General features: G+C 43.3%; 1 protein-coding gene across 29 annotated transcripts in view; it reads left to right on the top strand.

Annotated features, from left to right (window-relative positions):
- OBSCN (obscurin, cytoskeletal calmodulin and titin-interacting RhoGEF) overlaps nt 1-19010 on the top strand; it is a 274889-nt gene that overhangs the window by 230866 nt on the left and 25013 nt on the right. For all 29 annotated transcript variants that reach the window (XM_081931293.1, XM_081931304.1, XM_081931294.1 and 26 more), the window contains 8 exons: nt 5572-5598; nt 6905-7057; nt 9647-9692; nt 9862-9939; nt 12202-15577; nt 16476-16598; nt 17283-17393; nt 18249-18416. In XM_081931293.1, coding sequence (XP_081787419.1) covers nt 5572-5598; nt 6905-7057; nt 9647-9692; nt 9862-9939; nt 12202-15577; nt 16476-16598; nt 17283-17393; nt 18249-18416 — 4082 coding nt within the window. The remainder of the gene's footprint in view (nt 1-5571; nt 5599-6904; nt 7058-9646; nt 9693-9861; nt 9940-12201; nt 15578-16475; nt 16599-17282; nt 17394-18248; nt 18417-19010) is intronic.

Genomic DNA, 19010 nt, shown 5'->3' with positions numbered 1-19010 from the left:
ACAAGGAGAATAGCCGAGAGCGCTAAGAGCACGGCCGAGGAAACTAAAGGGAAATTTGTTCCTATTGCAAAGAAAGTATACGAACATGATGCAGCCTTGGCTCTGATGGAACTGGAGAGGAAAGGCAAGAATCTGAAATTGAGACTGGTACCTGAGGAGGAAGAGGACAAGCTTGGGGAATTTCTTACAGACAAGTTCCAAGAATTTTGGAATGACGAGTTAGAGGGAGAGGAAGAGGATTTTGCAATAACTACAGCCTTCCGGATTGGCAGAAAGCAAGGCAAGAAACCAAGGGATTGCTTAATTACTCTTAGATCCAAGGAAGAAAGAGACAAAATATTGAATCTACATTTCCAGAAGGCACTGGTTATTAAAAATTCCCAAATACAGATCTTTAAAGATATTCCCAGATATTTTTTGGAGGTGAGAACACAATTTAAAGACTTAGTTGACCTACTGAAACAAAACAATATTCAATTCAGGTGGGAATTCCCACAAGGGCTGTCTTTTAACTTCAAAGGGAAGAAAATCAAAATAAAAACAATTCAAGATAAAGAACACTTTTTGGAGAGAAACTTTGAGGACTTTCAGAAAGGAACCGTGAGAGAGAGGGAAATACCAGATATTGCAAACCTATCGTTTGGATTGAACCCAGCACCGACTGACGAGGAACAAGAACTTGGAGCAGTGGGTGGGAAAAATACCCAATAACAAAAATGTCCCTGCAACTTCTGAGTTGGAACTGCAATGGTCTAAACCATCCCCGAAAACGAGATCAAGTCTTTCATATATTAAAGAAAGAACAGCTAGACATAATTTGTTTGCAAGAAACCCATATTGCCAGGATACACAGGAAACTTTTGATAAATAAGAGATTAGGACTGGAATTTGTTTCCTCAGACAAAGTTAAGAAAAGAGGGGTGGTGATCTACGCCAAGGAAAAATGGGAACCAAAAATGATCTTTAAAGATGATGAAGGAAGATACCTGGCAGTAGAAATTCAAATTCAAGGAGAAAAGATTTTAATTGTTGGAGTGTATGCACCCAATGAGGGGAAGGCAGAGTTTTTCAAGAAGTTGCATGAGACTTTAATGGACTTTATGGATTTTAAAATCATATTGATGGGAGATTTCAACGGAGTTGTCTCCACAAATATGGACAAAGCACAAAGACAAGTAATATCTAAGGACGGGAGACTACCAAAGACTTTCTTTGAACTGACTGACACCATGGATCTGATCAATATTTGGAGAACAAGGAACCCTCTGGAAAGAGAGGGAACCTTCTTCTCTGAAGCAAAAATGACCTGGACTAGAATTGATCAAATTTGGATTTCTAGCAATCTGGCACCAAGAGTGAAAAAAACAGAAATCTGCACAAAAACCTGTTCCGACCATAATGCAGTTAAGATGGAAATGAAATTAACAACGGCTGGAACCTTTAGATGGAGAATGAATGACACCCTATTTAGAGATGAAGAAATCTATCAAAAGGCCCAAAAAATATTGAAGGACTATTTTGAGATAAATTTGAGAACGGAGGTGGAAAAAAGAATAGTATGGGACGCAAGTAAGGCCGTGATGCGTGGATTCCTAATTCAGCAGAATTCTATAAAGAGGAAGAAACAAAATGAGAGGAAGGAAAAGATTTTGAACCAGATAAAAGAAGGAGAGAAGAAATTGAGATCCAAACCAAAGTCTCATGAGATTTTAAGAGAAATAAAATATTATCAGACGCAATATATGGAATTGATGAATCAAGAAATAGAATGGAAGATAAAGCAAATGAGGCAAAAGACATTTGAATCGGCAGATAAATGTGGAAAACTGCTGTCATGGCAACTGAAAAAGAGACAAAAGCTAAACACTGTGACATCCTTGGAAATAGATGGGAAACTTATTAACAAACCAAATGAAATAAGTAACTGTTTTCAAAGTTTCTTCAAAAAATTGTATGCACAAGGGCCTACAAACGAACAAGAAATAGAGGAATTCGTTAAAAAATATGGATTATCAAAGATTTCAGAACAAAATAAAAGGATTTTGAATGAAAAAATTACAGAACAAGAAATAGAGGGTGCCATCCAGAATATGAAATTGGGGAAATCACCAGGACCAGATGGTCTGACTGCGAAATACTACAAAGCTCTTAAGGAATGGTTAATACAACCATTGAAGGAAGTATGCAATCAAATATTAGAGGGGAAAAAGGCTCCCGAATCGTGGAAAGAAGCATTCATCTCACTTATACCGAAGACAGAAACTGAGAAACATCAAGTTAAGAACTACCGCCCTATATCACTCTTGAACGTGGATTATAAAATCTTTGCAGACGTTTTGGCGAAAAGATTTAAGAGAGTTATGGTGGAGGAGATTCATAAGAATCAAACAGGCTTTCTCCCAGGGAGACACATGTCAGATAATGTGAGGAACATTATAGACATTTTGGAGTTGCTGGAGGTGGACATTAATAGAAAGGCAGTTTTAATATTTGTGGACGCGGAGAAAGCCTTTGACAACATTTCTTGGAATTTTATGAAGAAAAATCTCCATGGGATGGGGGTAGGCCAAGGGTTTGAAAATGGTATAGGTGCAGTATACTCTGAACAAAGAGCTAAACTAATTGTGAACAATGTGGTAATGGATGAAATACCAATAGAGAAAGGGACACGACAGGGATGCCCTATATCTCCTCTACTTTTTATATCTGTCCTGGAGGTTTTGTTAAATATGATAAGAAAGGACCAGCTGGTTAAAGGAATACAGGTCGGAGCCAAACAATACAAATTAAGGGCATTTGCAGATGATTTAGTGCTAACCTTGCAACAGCCAGAAGCTAGTACCAAAAGAGTCTTAGAATTAATTGAGATATTCGGCCAGGTAGCAGGATTAAAACTAAATAAACAGAAAACAAAGGTGCTGGAAAAAAATTTAACAAATGAAGAAAAAGATAGGTTTCAAAGTGAAACTGGGTTGGAAATAGCAAAAAAGGTTAAATACCTGGGGGTAAATTTAACATCTAAAAATGTGAATTTATTTAAAGATAACTATGAAAAATGTTGGTCAGAAGTAAAAAAAGATCTAGATATATGGTCTAGGCTGAAACTTTCCTTGTTAGGCCGAATTGCTGTTATCAAGATGAATGTATTGCCGAGAATGCTGTTTTTGTTCCAGACGTTGCAGATCCTAGACAAAATGGACTGCTTCAAGAAGTGGCAGAAGGATATATCTAAATTTGTCTGGCAGGGCAAAAAGCCCAGGATAAAATTTAAGATTTTAACTGATGCGAAAGATAGAGGGGGCTTTGCCTTGCCAGACCTAAGACTTTATTATGAATCAGCAGCATTTTGCTGGCTGAAGCAATGGCTACTTCTGGAGGATACAGACATTTTGGACTTGGAAGGATATGACAATAGTTTTGGTTGGCATGCATATTTGTGGTATGACAAGGTAAAGGTGTATAAAAGTTTCAAAAACCATATTGTAAGGAAAGCACTGTATAATGTTTGGAATAGATATAAGGATTTCTTGGAAAGTAAAACCCCCAGGTGGTTGTCACCAATGGAAGCAAAGGCAGTGAAAAAACTTAACATGGACTCTAATTGGCCCAAATACTGTGAAATCTTAGAACAAGATGGTGAAAAGTTGAAGCTTCAAAGTTTTGAGAAGCTAAAGCATAAAGTTCGAGATTGGTTACATTATCGTCAGATAAATGAGACATTTAAGCAGGACAGGAAACTTGGCTTTCAGAAGGAGAGGTCAAAGTTAGAAACAGAATTGCTAGAATCCAATACTAAGAATCTATCTAAAATGTATAATTTGTTGCTGAAATGGAATACACAGGATGAAACGGTGAAATCAGCTATGATTAAATGGGCACAGGATATTGGTCATGATATTATGTTTGCTGACTGGGAACAGTTATGGACCACCGGAATTAAATTTACGGCATGTACTGCCTTGAAAGAGAATATAATGAAAATGATCTATAGGTGGTACATGACCCCAGTCAAGCTTGCAAAGATCTACCATTTGCCCAATAACAAATGTTGGAAGTGTAATGAGACTGAAGGCACTTTTTACCATCTTTGGTGGACCTGCCCAAAGATTAAGGCCTACTGGGAAATGATCTATAATGAAATTAAGAAAATCCTTAAGTGGACATTTGCAAAGAAACCAGAGGCCTTCCTCTTGGGCATGGTCGGCCAATTGGTACCAAAGAAAGATAGGACATTCTTTATGTATGCAACTACAGCAGCAAGAATCCTGTTGGCAAAGTATTGGAAGACGCAAGAATTACCCTCTCTGGAAGAATGGCAGACGAAGGTGACTGAATACATGGGACTGGCAGAGATGACCGGCAGAATCCGTGACCAGAGGAAAGAGACAGTGGAAGAGGACTGGAGAAAATTTAAAATATATCTTAAAAACTATTGTAAAATTGTGGACTGATAAGATGTCAAGGGGTGAGAAACAAAGAATTACAGCTGTAAATGTCAAATCTTAAGTAAATTTAAAAGAGACCTGATTAAAATTGACTGAAGGGTTGCTTGAAAATATGATAAAATAAGGATGTGGTGAAAGGAAGGCATGGGGAAGTCAAATTTTTGTTGTATGTTTTTGATGTGTGTGTTTTGTTTTGTATTGTCTTTCATTTGTGTAAAAAACCAATAAAAATATTTATATATATAAAAAAAGAAACTCCCTGTGCTTGGCTGTGCTGGTGGTGGGCAGAGGAGGGTGGAGTTGTCTAAGGACCCTGGCTGTTATTGGGCAGATTGTAGGGGTGGGGCTCATTCTGCTTCTACATTTTGTTTCTGCTGGGTGAGGATGGTTTCTTAGAATAAGGCACCTTGGACAAGAGACAGCACAGGAGGTAGGGCACAAGAGACGGGCAAACTCTGAATCCCAAAGGGAAAGCGGTTGTTTGGCTTAGGTCAAGGGCATGGATTTTTCTGTATGACGGAGCAGGTTGCAGTTGGCCCCTGAAGAAGAAGAAGAGTTTGGATTTGATATCCCGCTTTATCACCACCCTAAGGAGTCTCAAAGCGGCTAACATTCTCCTTTCCCTTCCTCCCCCATAACAAACACCCTGTGAGGTGAGTGGGGCTGAGAGACTTCAGATAAGTGTGACTGGCCCAAGGTCACCCAGCAGCTGCATGTGGAGGAGCAGGGAATCAAACCCGGTTCACCAGATTATGAGTCCACCGCTCTTAACCACTACACCACACAGGCTCTCTTGGGCTTCTCCTGGCTACTAGGACCAGCACAGTGGGGTAGAAGAAAGAACAGGGTGCTGTCAGGCTGTGAAGACTCCTTAGGTCTTAGAGGTGAAAGTTGTGTCTTGAGGGAGTCCAGAGTATTCCCTGAAAAAATTCAACCCATGATTTGTTATCAAGAAAGTTCTAAGATCGTGACATAGCTGCTGTCAGGTCAACCATTAATGTGATTGCTGCAGGTTCAACCCAGATGGTCATTTAGATGATCACCACATTAACATAATGAAATTGTCGACACATATTTTATGCAAATGAAAATCTTTTGCTAATACACACCTTTCCCCCCCTTTCAGGCCTGTTGGTGTTATTTGCTATTTAAGGTAAGCACTTCAAATTAAAATAGCATTATATGCAGATACATCTTTGTCACTTTATAGTATAGAAAAATATGGTCTTATATCAGAATATAAAATAAATTGGCCAAAGTCAGAGCTTGTTACCATTAAGTGATCTTCTTTATTAAAGGAATATAGAAATGAATTTTAATATAAATTCATTTAGGAACCTAGTCAGGTATCTTGGAATAAAACTGGTGTCTGGACACAAGCAATATTGCAAAAATTAATTATTTCAGAACTAAACATACAATCTGGTATTGGAAGGTGGGTGAAAATTAAGTCATTGTGATTAGTTGGAACTTAAAGCAGTGAAAATGACACTTTTGTATCTATTTATTTTCTTTATTTATAAATAAGTAGTTGGGAATTGAAAAGCTAGCTAAAAATTCTGGATACTTTTATGCTGAAAATAAGTGACCCAGAATTGAATCCTATACTAGGTGAGCAACATCATACTTGGATGGTTTGTTGGTACCTAACCTGTGGTTATGTGGGTCATTCCATGTCAGTTCAACGTGGTCATGTCACCCACCATCTTGGATTTTGATGAAACTTGGTGTACACCTTTCCCTTATGGTAGAAAGAAACCCCCACAGGTGTAGCCTCGATATCACCTGTAAGTTTTTAATTTTTTCTTCCATCAACGCCATACACTCATTTGGAAAGACGTATCTTCTGCCAGTTATTGTCTGTGGGAGTTGAACAATACCAAGCATATGAGGAAATGGTATTGCTCAAGAATCACCACGGCTAGGCCAGCAGAAATCCTCATCATGTTATTGAGCTCTGTGTAAAATTTCAAAGAGATCTGATCATTGGTTATGGAGTGGGGGAAATGTACACAAGGCTGAGGATCTCAAGAGGGACAGAAACGCAAATTTCACGAAACTTTGAAGTGCTATAAAATTAAAACTGTTTGAGATAGAGGGGGGAAAATTAAGGGAGTTTCTTTCAACCATAAGGGAAGGGTGTACACAAAGTTTCATCGAAATCCAAGATGGTGGGTGACAAAAGCCTTGTTTTTTGTGTTGATTTTATGTGGCATGACCTGTGTCCTATCTGGCCACTGTGAACATAAATGAATTCCAAGGTCAACGAAGGTCCCAGAGTGTTTCTAGTTCATCAAGGAAGTTTGATTTTTAACCGCAAAGGGGATTAAACGCAAGGGTGATACAGACATGCATGTACAAATCTGTGGATCAGGGCTGTACTGTTTCTCCTCTGTTGTTATTACCCGTAAGGTGGGGATCAATGTTTAAAATGTCTATATTTCATTTCAAACAATTAGCTTGACATGCAAGTCTCCATTTGCTGGGGAAAATGACAGAGCAACCCTCCTAAATATTCAGAATGGAACAGTTTCATGGGATATTCCTGATTTTGTGCATCTGAGCAAAGAAGCGCAGGATTTTATCAGAACGATACTGCAACCGTCTCCAGAGTGAGTATTCTTTTTAATTTTCCCAGAGATATAATTCTTTTTTAAAAAATAATTTTTATTAAGTTTTCCATTTAACAATCCAATCATACCACATTAATTATTCCAAATTATACCAATACATATCATAAAGTCCAAATATTTTGCCAAATTATAATTTTTTTGGGGGGTTCCCATGCTTTGAGTTCAGTAAGGGTCCAGTAATCTCATATTTCTGCTGCTTTTAGTGTTCACCAGTCCCATCTTTGGATCTTCCTGTTGTTGTCCTTTTTCTTCTTAATAGCCTCTGAGTTGTTTCCACAGGAGAGTTAAAGTAAGCATTGTTATGCTTCTCTGTGAACTTTGTAAGGCTCTCCCTTTTTTTAAAAAGCTGGTAAGTCTTTGGTTTGCAATAAATCTTCACACCCTGATCCAAAAGTCCTGCTCGGGCGGCAGGCACCACCTTTCTCAGTTCCGATGAAATAAAATCTAAGTGTCTGCTCATTAATTTTCCCAGACAGGTTGCACCATAAATCAATCTTTCCAGGGGAGGATTTGCCAAGTCGAACTTAGAATACAATCATGATAACAGAGCAATGGCTCGCCTCCCCCTCTGACTATGTGCTGGTCCAGGGGGGAGGTTACCATGGGGCGAGGTCCAGGACCTGAGTTGAGGGTCGGCAGACAGTCCTCCTTGGATGAAGCAGTGTCCACAGTGGGAATCCGGGCAAGGACAGGAACTCTGGGGGAAACAGGACTGGATGCTGGCCAAAACAGCTCATCAACGACGTTGCTCCCGCAACCTGGGACCGGGCTGAGGCCAGGGGTGGTCCCGGCCCCCAGGAGACCCGCCTCTCCTGGCCTTAAGGTGAGCACTCCTCCTGGGAGAAACCAGTTCCCTTCGCCTCTCTGCCCTGAGCCTCTGCAGTTCAGGAGAGGCTGAAGGGTTACTGGGCCCAGGGGGAGACTCACCTGTAGGCACTGAGTCCTCAACCACCTCTGGAGCCAGAGTGGATTCACCTGGTGCCTGCTCCTGAGGATCCGGCACAGGTGCAGGCGCTTCAGAATCAAGGCCCTGCCCCAGTTCAGCCGGCCCTGGAGGCGGGGACTCCTGTGCAGGCTGGGATTCCTCCAGTTCAGCCTCTGAATCGGATTCCCAGGCCATCACACCTAATCTCGCAACATAATCTGTCTCATAATGGTGGATCCCGATTAAAAACTGCACCACAAGAGAGCCTTTTATTTTCTTTCCAAATCTTTCCAAAACAAAGGCTTTAGTTGATATTTTTATTTCCACACACTTTATTTTCCAGTCTCACTTGCTATAAGTTGTATGATGGTTCTTCTGGGGGTGGGGGTTGTTAGGTAATATCGTAATAAAAAAAAGAAAAAGTCCCCCCCTTTCCATTCCGTTTCAACATAGATGTTGAATAGATGTTATTCTTTGATGTATCTTCTGTCCAGTCCATTCCATCACTCTTAACATCTCAGTGGCAGGCTTAATTAGCAGCTAACATACCCTTTTCTTCACTCGAAGCATGTGCAATAACTTTTATATCCAGTTTTTTATCTTAAGTAATGCAACTAGATTCGCTCTCAGAGACGGCGTCAGGGAGATCCGAGGTCGCTCGAGGGCTTTCTGTCCAGTGCCCTCACCCCCTCCTTCTTTTGAACTCGGGGGTGATTTATGGGCAACCACGGACGAGGCTGCATCTTCCCTTCCACTGGGAAGAATTTTGGGAGGCTGATTTACTCCCATATCAGCCCCTTAATTACCTCGTGTGAGCTGGAGAGATGGTATTGTTGGCCATCTTCCAAGGCGCCCCTAGCGGCCCCCTCCCCCAGTGATATAATTCAAGGGTGTGTGTGTGTCAGTTCTCCAGCTCTTAGAATCATAGCCATTCAGACACAACAAGTAGCTACAGAGTAGCACAGTTAGGCTCACCAGCTGCCACACTAGAACAATTCATCTAAGCAAACCAGGATTCTTGGCTAAAACAAAAAAAATTCCTTCCAGTAGCACCTTAAAGACCAACTAAGTCAGTTCTTCGTATGAGCTTTCGTGTGCATGCACACTTCTTCAGATACACTGAAACAGAAGTTTCCAGACCCTTCTATATAGTGAGAAGGTGGGGAGGGGTATTACTCAGAAGGGTGGTGGGAATGGGTGATTGGCAGATAGCTGTGATGAGCCTGTTGACGACTCTTAACGGCTGCAATAGGTCTTACAGGAAAAAGCAAGGGGTGAAAAGGTGAAAAATGGCTTTGTCATGTATAATGAGATAAGAATCCAAGGTCTTTGTTCAGGCCAGGTTTCTCCATGGTTTTAAGTTTGGTGATAAGTTGCAATTCAGCAGCTTCTCTTTCCAGTCGATTTCTGAAATTCCTTTGTAGTAAAACAGCTACTTTGAGATCTTGTATAGAATGTCCTGGGAGATTGAAGTGTTCTCCTACTGGTTTCTCTGTCTTGTGATTCCTGATGTCCGATTTATGTCCAACACGGCTACCTATCTGTAACAGGATTCTTGGCTGTTTAGCATATTGGAAAATATTGTTGGTAGACAGGACCATACCATGACACACAAACTAAAACCTGTTTTTCTTTCTTCCCAGGGCAAGGCCTAGTGCTATGGAGTGTCTCTCCCACACATGGTTTATGGTAAGCCCTCATAAGTTCCCCATTCAATAGATGCACCCTTAACCATCAGTGCTAGTGTTTTCTGGCAAATGAAAGTCACTTTTCTGAAACACGTGATGCCAGATTCTTTTTAAATTGACATTTTAATGTTTATATTTATGTTAATTTATTCCTTCCCTCCCCTTTACAGCATAACCTCCCACTAGAAGAAGCTCACTTCATAGATACAAAGCAGCTCAAATTTTTTGTGTCCCGAAGCAAATGGCAGGTTAGTAGGCTCCAGCCCAGACACTGGACTGTGCTTCAACATGTTTTTGTTCCTTATTCAGTTTCTAGAGAATTGCAGAACCTGCAGTTCAGGAGATCTGTTTTTCTCTCTAACATACCATAGATTCTGGCATATAAGACGACTTTTTAACCCTGAAAAAGAGGTTAAAAAGTCGGGGGTCGTCTTAGAATCATAGAATCATAGAGTTGGAAGAGACCACAAAGGCCATCGAGTCCAACCCCCTGCCAAGCCGGAAACACCATCAGAGCACTCCTGACGTATGGTTGTCAAGCCTCTGCTTAAAGACCTCCAAAGAAGGAGACTCCACCACACTCCTTGGCAGCAAATTCCACTGTTGAACAGCTCTTAATGTCAGGAAGTTCTTCCTAATGTTTAGGTGGAATCTTCTTTCTTGTAGTTTGGATCCATTGCTCCGTGTCCGCTTCTCTGGAGCAGCAGAAAACAACCTTTCTCCCTCCTCTATGTGACATCCTTTTATATATTTGAACATGGCTATCATATCACCCCTTAACCTCCTCTTCTCCAGGCTAAACATGCCCATCTCCCTTAGTCGTTCCTCATAAGGCATCGTTTCCAAGCCTTTGACCATTTTGGTTGCCCTCCTCTGGACACGTTCCAGTTTGTCAGTGTCCTTCTTCAACTGTGGTGCCCAGAACTGCACACAGTACTCCAGGTGAGGTCTGACCAGAGCAGAATACAGTGGCACTATTACTTCCCTTGATCTAGATGCTATACTCCTATTGATGCAGCCCAGAATTGCATTGGCTTTTTTAGCTGCCGCGTCACACTGTTGGCTCATGTCAAGTTTGTGGTCAACCAAGACTCCTAGATCCTTTCCACATGTACTGCTCTCAAGCCAGGTGTCACCCATCTTGTATTTGTGCCTCTCATTTTTTGTTGCCCATTTTTTTGGTCTTATACGCCGGGTATGGCTGCATTGGGCGGCGGGCTCCGCTCCACTCCACACCAGGAGGAAGCCACCCAGCGAAGCCGGCTTAGCATTGCTGGGCAGCTTCGCCAGGCAGCTTTCTCCCGGCATGGAGCCCGCTGCCCACTGCCGCTGCCCAGCGAAGCTGCCGAAGCGTATAAGATGAACCCCCAAATTGGCAGTTGCCAATTTGGGGGGGGGGTCGTCTTATACTCCCAGTTGCCTAATACGCTGGAATCTACGGTATGTGTTTTCAACTGCCCATTTGTCATATTTACGCAATACAACTTTAGCAGCACATGTTAAAAAATGTTAGCTGCACACCTAAAAACTCATTATTATTATTTTATATTTGTATACTGTTCTTCATCCAGAGATCACAGGGTGGTTCTCAACACAAAAATATAAAATGAGAACACAAAATATGTAATAAAAACAAAAACAAAACAAAAGTCCTCCTCCCACAAGCACATTTAAAAGGACATAGAATGTTAATCAGCCAAAGGCTAGGTTAAAGAGGAACGTTTTCTCCTAGCACTTAAATATATGTAATGAAGTTGCCAGGTAAGCGTTCTAGGGGTAGAGCTTTCCACAAACGGGGAGCCGTCAGAGAATATTATATGCAAAAGGGGCTCAATATGAGATTGCAAATAACAGACTTTCATTGCCATTGGGTTCACTATATAGTTTCCTTATTTACAAAGCAAACACCAAGCCCATTGTCAGGGAACTGCCATCGGAGCCAGAGGCGGAGGGAAGGCTCCAGAGGGATGCCGGAGAGGGTCCCAGTAGGGAGAGAGACCACCCATCTGCTGGGGAAGGAAATCAGCGTGACACCAGTGGAGAAGGGGGGCAGATGGGGGAATCGGAGAGGAGGCTCCAGGACTCTTCACCGGAGACCAGCGGGGAGAGCACGGGTCCTCCGCTGCCCACACCCTTCCTGCACAGAAGACTTCCGTGCAGGGAGAGTAGGAGGAGACTTGGCGTCAAAGAACTTCTTTGCTGGAAGAAGTTCAAGAAACGCCCACTGACAGATTCTGTCAGCGACTGAGACAGCCACGAAGTGAAAGGCTGTCCAGACAGAAAGGGTTCACCCAGGTAACCTAGCCAGGAGTGGCGGCAACTTATGCACGAGCAACCCCTCGAACCATCACACCCATTAAAACTGCTGCAGGCTAATGTGCACTGATCAGAAATTCTGTTTCCCAAGAAGCTCATCTGAGCATCCATTAGTGCCTCTTGTTGTGCCTTAACTGGTTTTCTCCTCTCAGTTGCTTTAACCCCTTTGCCTTGTGTTTTATTCCACTGCTCAGCGTTCTCTTATGAGCTATAAATCTGTGCTGGTGATGAGACCCATCCCAGAAATCCTGGAGAAAACTCATAAGACCACCTCTCTTGGCATCTCCCGACACCTGTTGGAAGAGAGCAGCTCATCGAGCACCAGTGGATCATCTTCAGACAATGAGATTTCGGCCTCCACAGGAAGAAGGCACTTTGGCCCTACGCCAGGACTTCACTTATCTGTGCTTGAGGGATCGGATTACCCAGAATACCAGGAGTCCATAGCAGAGGCTAAGAATTCTGAATCCTCGCTGCCACTGCTGCTTACAAGACCTAAACAGGCTTCAGCGAAGAGGCAACAGGGTGATCAAAAACGCCAAGAAAGTGAAGAATTAATGCCTCGGGGACCAACGTTTGACACAGCTTCTTCGCAAGATAAAGCTGGTTTACTGGTACCCGGAGAAGGGGAAATTGAAAGCACCGAAGCAGGAAGATCTCCTGGATGTGTCCCCAGACATAGTGTCATAAAAAGTACTTTCTACAGCCAGCCTTCTGAGAGTCTTGCCGATGTCCCTTCATCACCAGGCAAAGAGCACAGGAAGCATTTAGAAAGAGCAAAGAGAACCTATAGGAAAGCCGGTTATTCAAAATCATCTTTAAGTGGCCTCCGTGAACCCCTTCTAGAACAGTTCGAATTGGGAGAGGGAGGATTGTCTGGGGATGAAGAAACTGAGTGGGGCAGAGAAGGCGGAGCTGGCCCTCTGATGACCAAATCAGCTTCTTTTGACACTGCGCAGAAATCACCACGAGTTACTTTTCAAGTTTCCAGCAGAAGCCGTTCACTGGATGACTACAAGATGAGAGCGACAAGCTTTGCTGAGGAGCAATACATTGAAGAAGAAGAGAGTGACTTAATTCCCGAGGGCAGTGCTTTTGAGGCTTGCTCAGAAAAGACTTCTGCAAAGGAAGGCTCAAAGAAAATTGTGAAGGGTGAAGTGCCATTTGCACAACTTGGTGAGACACACAGCTCGTCTTTGGCTGCTCGGCAGCAGGAGAAGGCATTGATTTCAACACCGCCATCTGAAAAAGGGGAGGGTCTGCTTCAGAAACCAGGGCTACCTCTTGCGAAAAAGTCGGGAACATCTACCCTAGGAAGGGAAGACTTGGTTCTAACTGCTCAGCAGTCAGATTTAGCCCCAAAGGGTGAAAGTGAGGAAAGGCGATTACCTCAGACATTCAAAGCTCCTCTTTGCAAGGACACGGTTCCTATTCTTCCAAAGGGAGAGAGCTCAGATTTGAGAGTCACTCCGCCAGAAACAGCCCCACTGGTCTACCAAGACACTGGGAAGGGGAAAGGCCTCCCTGATAATACAATGCTGTCTTCTGTCCAGGGCAAAGAAGGACCTGCCGTTCTTCAGGGGGCATTTAAAAGTGGAGACCAGTTGCCTCTAGTTCCTTCTCTTCAAGGTCAGCAAATTCAACAAGTTGTTAAGACAAAGGGCAAAAGCCCAGGGGTCCTGCGGACTATGCCAGTGGTGGAAGGCTCTTTGGTTTTACATCAGAAGCCTTCAGAAGTTCTCCTGGAGAGTAAACGCTCAGGTCTTCCAGGCTCACAGGCAGCTGTATCCATCCCTGGAGAGAAAGAGCAGCAGATTCTGCCACAGAAACCATTAGCACCCAGCCAGGCAAAATCGGCTGCATTAAAGGGCAAAGGCACAGCTAGTTTAACTATTTCTCAAGCGAAAGCTGCCCCAGTTTCAAACGCCGAGCCTAGGCATTCATACCAAACACCTCCCATGCACAGTGAGATGAAAGTTCCTGTTCAAGAAGGTGATGTTTCTGCTGGCTTAGAGACTTTGCCTACTTCTATATCAGTCTCTCATGGAGAAAGTCAAAAGCCTCCTAAGTCCTTCATTCACAGCAAAGCAGTTCCTGTTCCTGGTGAGATGAGGGAGCCTTCTCAACAAGCAGATACCGCCCAGGCATTGATCCATGAGGGGGAACACCATAAACATCTACAGCAGAGACATTTTGCCCCAGGAAAGAGAAAGCTTGATGCCTTTCCTGGAGAGAGGCAAATTTTAACAGCTTCACAAGGCAAAGCTATTTCAATTTCTCTCTCTGAACCGGAAGAACGAGAACTCGTTTATCGTACACAACTTGCTTCCAGTGAGGACAAGTCTGTATTCCAGAAAGACCAAGGGCCATCTGTTTCAGGTTTCTCCCAAGCAAGAGTTGTGCCGTTTTCAGCCTCTGGGGGAGAAATCCCGGTTACTCAAAAGGAAACCCCATATTCCATTGGACAAGGAAGAACCAGAGGACATGTTCATCATCAGAAACCTGCTATTTATAGTGACACAGAGGCTGAAGCCCTGGAGTACTTAGTTGATGAGATGGTTTGCCTGTCAAAAGAGATGACTGCTTTAGCAGAGTCTGTTTCTGATCCAGAGGGATCCAGGAGACACATTTCTCCTTCCAGGGAGGTGTTCTACCCAGGCTCACCTGGGCAAGCAGTAAGACCGGCCACCAGATACCTTGTTCGGAGAGGAAAAAGAGAAGGGGGCATTGGCTTAGCAGATCCCTCAGAAGCAGATATTATATATCCTGGAGAAGAAGAGTATTTCAGTGTGCTACCTTCCATGGGCAAGAAAGCCAGGATGTCTCCCCCTTTTGAAGGCATGGGTTATGTAGGCGCAGAAATGCCCATGGTATCTCATTTTGGTAGTTCTGGGTTTGGGGACAGATTCTCCTATTACTGTGACAGCCAAAGAAGTGACCAAATGTGCGAAATCCGCTTAGTACAGATTCAGGACCTCTCAGAGGACATGCCACGTCCTGATAGCAAGACAGCAAAATTTGACATCTCTGAAGTAGAACCTGCCTTTCTCAACCTGTACGAACTCTATGACATTGTCTACTTCCCATTTGAGTTCCTTAGCTTCAGAAAAGCCCCCGAGAATCTACCCAGCAAAAGACGTTTGCCTATGGGCGAAAAAGCAAAGTTGCTACCAGGAATGAAATCTCATTCACATCAGGATAAAAAAATATGTGCCAGGGATGATAACTTGAAAGGTGAGACTATACAGGAAGCTCCCAGAGATGAAGAGAAAACTCCACCTGAGTTGGACGTAGAGCCAAAAGAAGCCAAAGCACCCCGGCTAGGAAATAGGTCTGATTCAGAAGGTAACATACCAGCAGGGTCTCAACAAATCTATGGTCTCCTGGAAGACCCAGCCAAACAGAGGAGGAGCTCTTTGCAAGACAAAGTGGGGCTCTTCAAGCCCTTTGTCAGATCTCAGTCCATGGAGTTGGTGGAGCAAAGTCTAAAGAAGAAGGTAAAAGCATCCGTCACCCACCTCTCAAGAATGTTGACGAGAAAGTCATCTTCTGATCAGGAAAGCAGGGAAGGTAATAATTTTATATGTGTGCATGTTTCCTTTCTTAGGCTCAGGGTAAAGGAGGTACGAAGACCTGGCTCAGTGAGAGGTGACCATGAGAAGTAACCAGGTATCTGAGAACCTGCTATAGCAACCCTAAAATGTTGCTCTGAAGACCACCTTCACTAGATACTTAACTATATCCTACAAAGACCCAAACACACCTTGTGATTAGCACAGTAACTGAGAAGGCAGTGGCTGGAGTAGGATAATTTCTTCTCTCAAGCAGGCAATTATTAACACCATTTTACATGGCTTTCCCAAAGACTTAAGTGGCCCTATTGGGTTCTTTTTGGCTGCCTCATTGTATGAGTTCAGGACAGGTGCCAATGATGTAGAATCGCAGAATAATAGAACTGTAGAGCTGGAAGGGATCCTGATCAAAGTCCAAGCACCTGCAATGCAGCTGAGCCATACAGGAATCAAACCTGCAACCTTGGTGTTATCAGCACCATGCTCTAACCAACTGAGCTATCCAGGCTGCCCTAAAAATGTATATACAGTCATACCTCGGGTTACAGACACTTCATGTTGCATTTTTTTGGGTTATGGACTGCCGAAACCCGGAAATATCGGACTGGTTACTTCCAGGTTTCAGTGGTCGCACATGCACAGAAGTGGTTGCACATGCACAGAAGTGGTCGCACATGCACAGAAGTGCTAAATTGTGCTTTGCGCATGCGCAGAAGCTCTCAATCGCAACCCACGTGTGCACAGATGCGCTGCTGCAAGTTGCAAACGTGCATCCCGCACGGATCACATTCTCAACCCGAGCATCCACTGTATATATAAATAACTAGTTAAATCACTAATGCCTAAGGCACCCATCACTGGGTTGTCTTTACAGTGGTTCATTTCATTTTCAACAGGCTCAGAGGAGCGGAAGGGTGAGCTACAAGAAAGAGCATCTTTGACAGAGGCTTCTGGAGGCTTGAAAAAGAAAACAGGGTTCCCTTCATTTACTCTTCCAAGCCTCAAAACAAAGGAGAAAGGTACTATCACATTGTTTGTTGCATTACAACTAGACCCTGGGAAAGCACAGCTTGAAAACTGTAGAAACGTTGTACGATTGAAGCTTCCTTATTAAATTAAAAAGGTAAAAGTTAAAGGAGTCCTGACAGTTAAGTCCAGTCGTGAACGACTCTGGAGTTGTGGCGCTCATCTCGCTTTACTGGCCGAGGGAGCCAGCGTTTGTCCACAGACAGTTTTTCCGGGTCATGCGGCCAGCATGACTAAGCCGCTTCTGGCAAAACCAGAGCAGCGCACGGAAACACCATTTACCTTCCTGCCAGAGCGGTACCTAGTTATCTACTTGCACTTTGATGTGCTTTTGAACTGCTAGGTTGGCAGGAGCAGGGACCGAACAACGGGAGCTCACCCTGTCGCAGGGATTCGAGCCTCCGACCGTCTGATCGGTAATCCCTAGGCTCAGTGGTTTAGACCACAGAGCCACCCACGCCCCCTTTTATTAAATTAGCCATCGTACTAATTGCACCAATACAAAGGACCAGCTAGGATTGCTAGATTGCAACCTGGAGATCTGGAAATGGGAGAGAATGCGGCTTACTCTCTGTTGATTTAGAAATGTGTGCTAGAGAAGGTAAAACCCAATGCATTTCAGGTATCTGCTTTCTGCCTCACTGATCTGTGTTCTCTAAATCTCTCTTCCTTTTCAGCACCTTCTTTTGCTGAAGAGCTCACTGACCAGACCATTGCCTTGGGACAGTCTCTGACGCTGTCCTGCCGGACATCTGCCCATTCATCACCCAACGTCGAATGGTTCAAAGGTGATATAACCTCCACACCAGTCCACCTGCGATGAATCTGTAACAGGGATGGTTTGGGGCAAAGCAAGGAGGGAACAGCAGAACCATTTCTCTATTTGTTAGACCCTTTTCTTCAACAAATCCCTTCCCACACTTTAACATGTGCATAACATGTGGGAGAAAGAGAGTAGTGAATGAATGAGGTGGGAGGGGAAGCCAGAATTTCCCTACCTGAAATATGCACAATTAGGCAGGCACCTTTGCTGTATTGTTTTAGATACCTCCTGAACTTTTTGGCAAACCTACCCAGGCTTATAATATAATTACCTATATGTCTTTTAAAAGTTTGCTGGTTTCTCTCTTTTTTATTCTTCTTGATTTATTTTTATTAGTTTTTAATTTTAGTTTTATGCATATATTTGTTTTCACTTAGACTGAATCTTGGCCATTATTAGTCTTCCAATTTTATTTGTACAACACTTGGAGAACTGCTTGATCGAGTAGCTTATAAATTTCCTATTTAAATAAATCTAGAGCCTATAAAAGGAAAGGCTGCTCAAAAGGATAGCTGTTTTGTTATCAAGTGGACATAGGCACTGTCATCCATCCCAGCCAGGAGAAAGAAAATCAGCCATTATTCTGAACCCAGGAACCAAGAGGGAATAGGAAAGATTCCCATTTCTTTTCAAGCCTCATGGCTTCCAGGTCTACTCTAGAGGAGAGTCGCTCCCACCCTCTGCACCCTACATTCTAGGGCTGACGTAATGCCTCTACTCAAGATTCTTCACGTACACCTCTCTGTGATTTCATAAGAGGTTCATCTAACCTTGACTCATTCATATATATATATTTTGGTATTTCATTTCCACCTTCCAGATGGAGCAGCCATTCGTAGTACGGACAGGATCCTGATCTCCTCTACGCTCAAACACTTCCAGCTTTTAACAATATTAGCAGCCACATCCAATGATTTTGGCACTTACACATGTGTAGCCACCAATGCCCAGGGCACAGTTTCCACCTCCTGTGTAATAAGGAAAGCAGGTAAAGGAAAAAATTATTTCCCCTTTGATCCTTTGAACTTGTAGCATAGCATTTCCCAAATGATCTTTGGCAGGAAAGTCCTAGCACGGCTTTCTCTCTGACATGCCAACTTTCCATGTGCAGCAATATTTTTTGTGTAGGACAGCATTCAGAAATACAGTGGTACCTCAGGTTAAGTCCTTAATTCATTCCAGAGGTCTGTTCTTAACCTGAAACTGTTCTTAACCTGAAGCACCACTTTAGCTAATGGGGTCTCCAGCTGCTGCCGCACCACCGGAGGATGTTCACATCCTGAAGCAAAGTTCTTAACCCCGAGGTACTATTTCTGGGTTAGCAGAGTCTGTAACCTGAAGGGTCTGTAACCTGAAGCATATGTAACTTGAGGTACCACTGTAGAACCTTTCTGCTTTCTCTGAATCAATGCAGTCTATCAGGAATCATTCACAAAAGTCTTGTCCCATCTTAGAATGCAAGCTGGCGTGACACCTCTAAAGCTCCCCTGTTCTCACTGGCCCCAGCCTCCCAGTAGCTCCAGTAAAACAAAATGGGAGGCTGAGCTACAAGCTATGACTGGAAGTCCATGTCTATACCTCC

This window comes from Podarcis melisellensis (assembly GCF_964234715.1).
Source record: "Podarcis melisellensis genome assembly, chromosome: 12".
In the NCBI taxonomy this organism is placed as follows: Eukaryota; Metazoa; Chordata; class Lepidosauria; order Squamata; family Lacertidae; genus Podarcis; species Podarcis melisellensis.
Note: the sequence above shows the minus strand (reverse complement) of the source record. Positions and strands in the feature narration are given on the sequence as shown.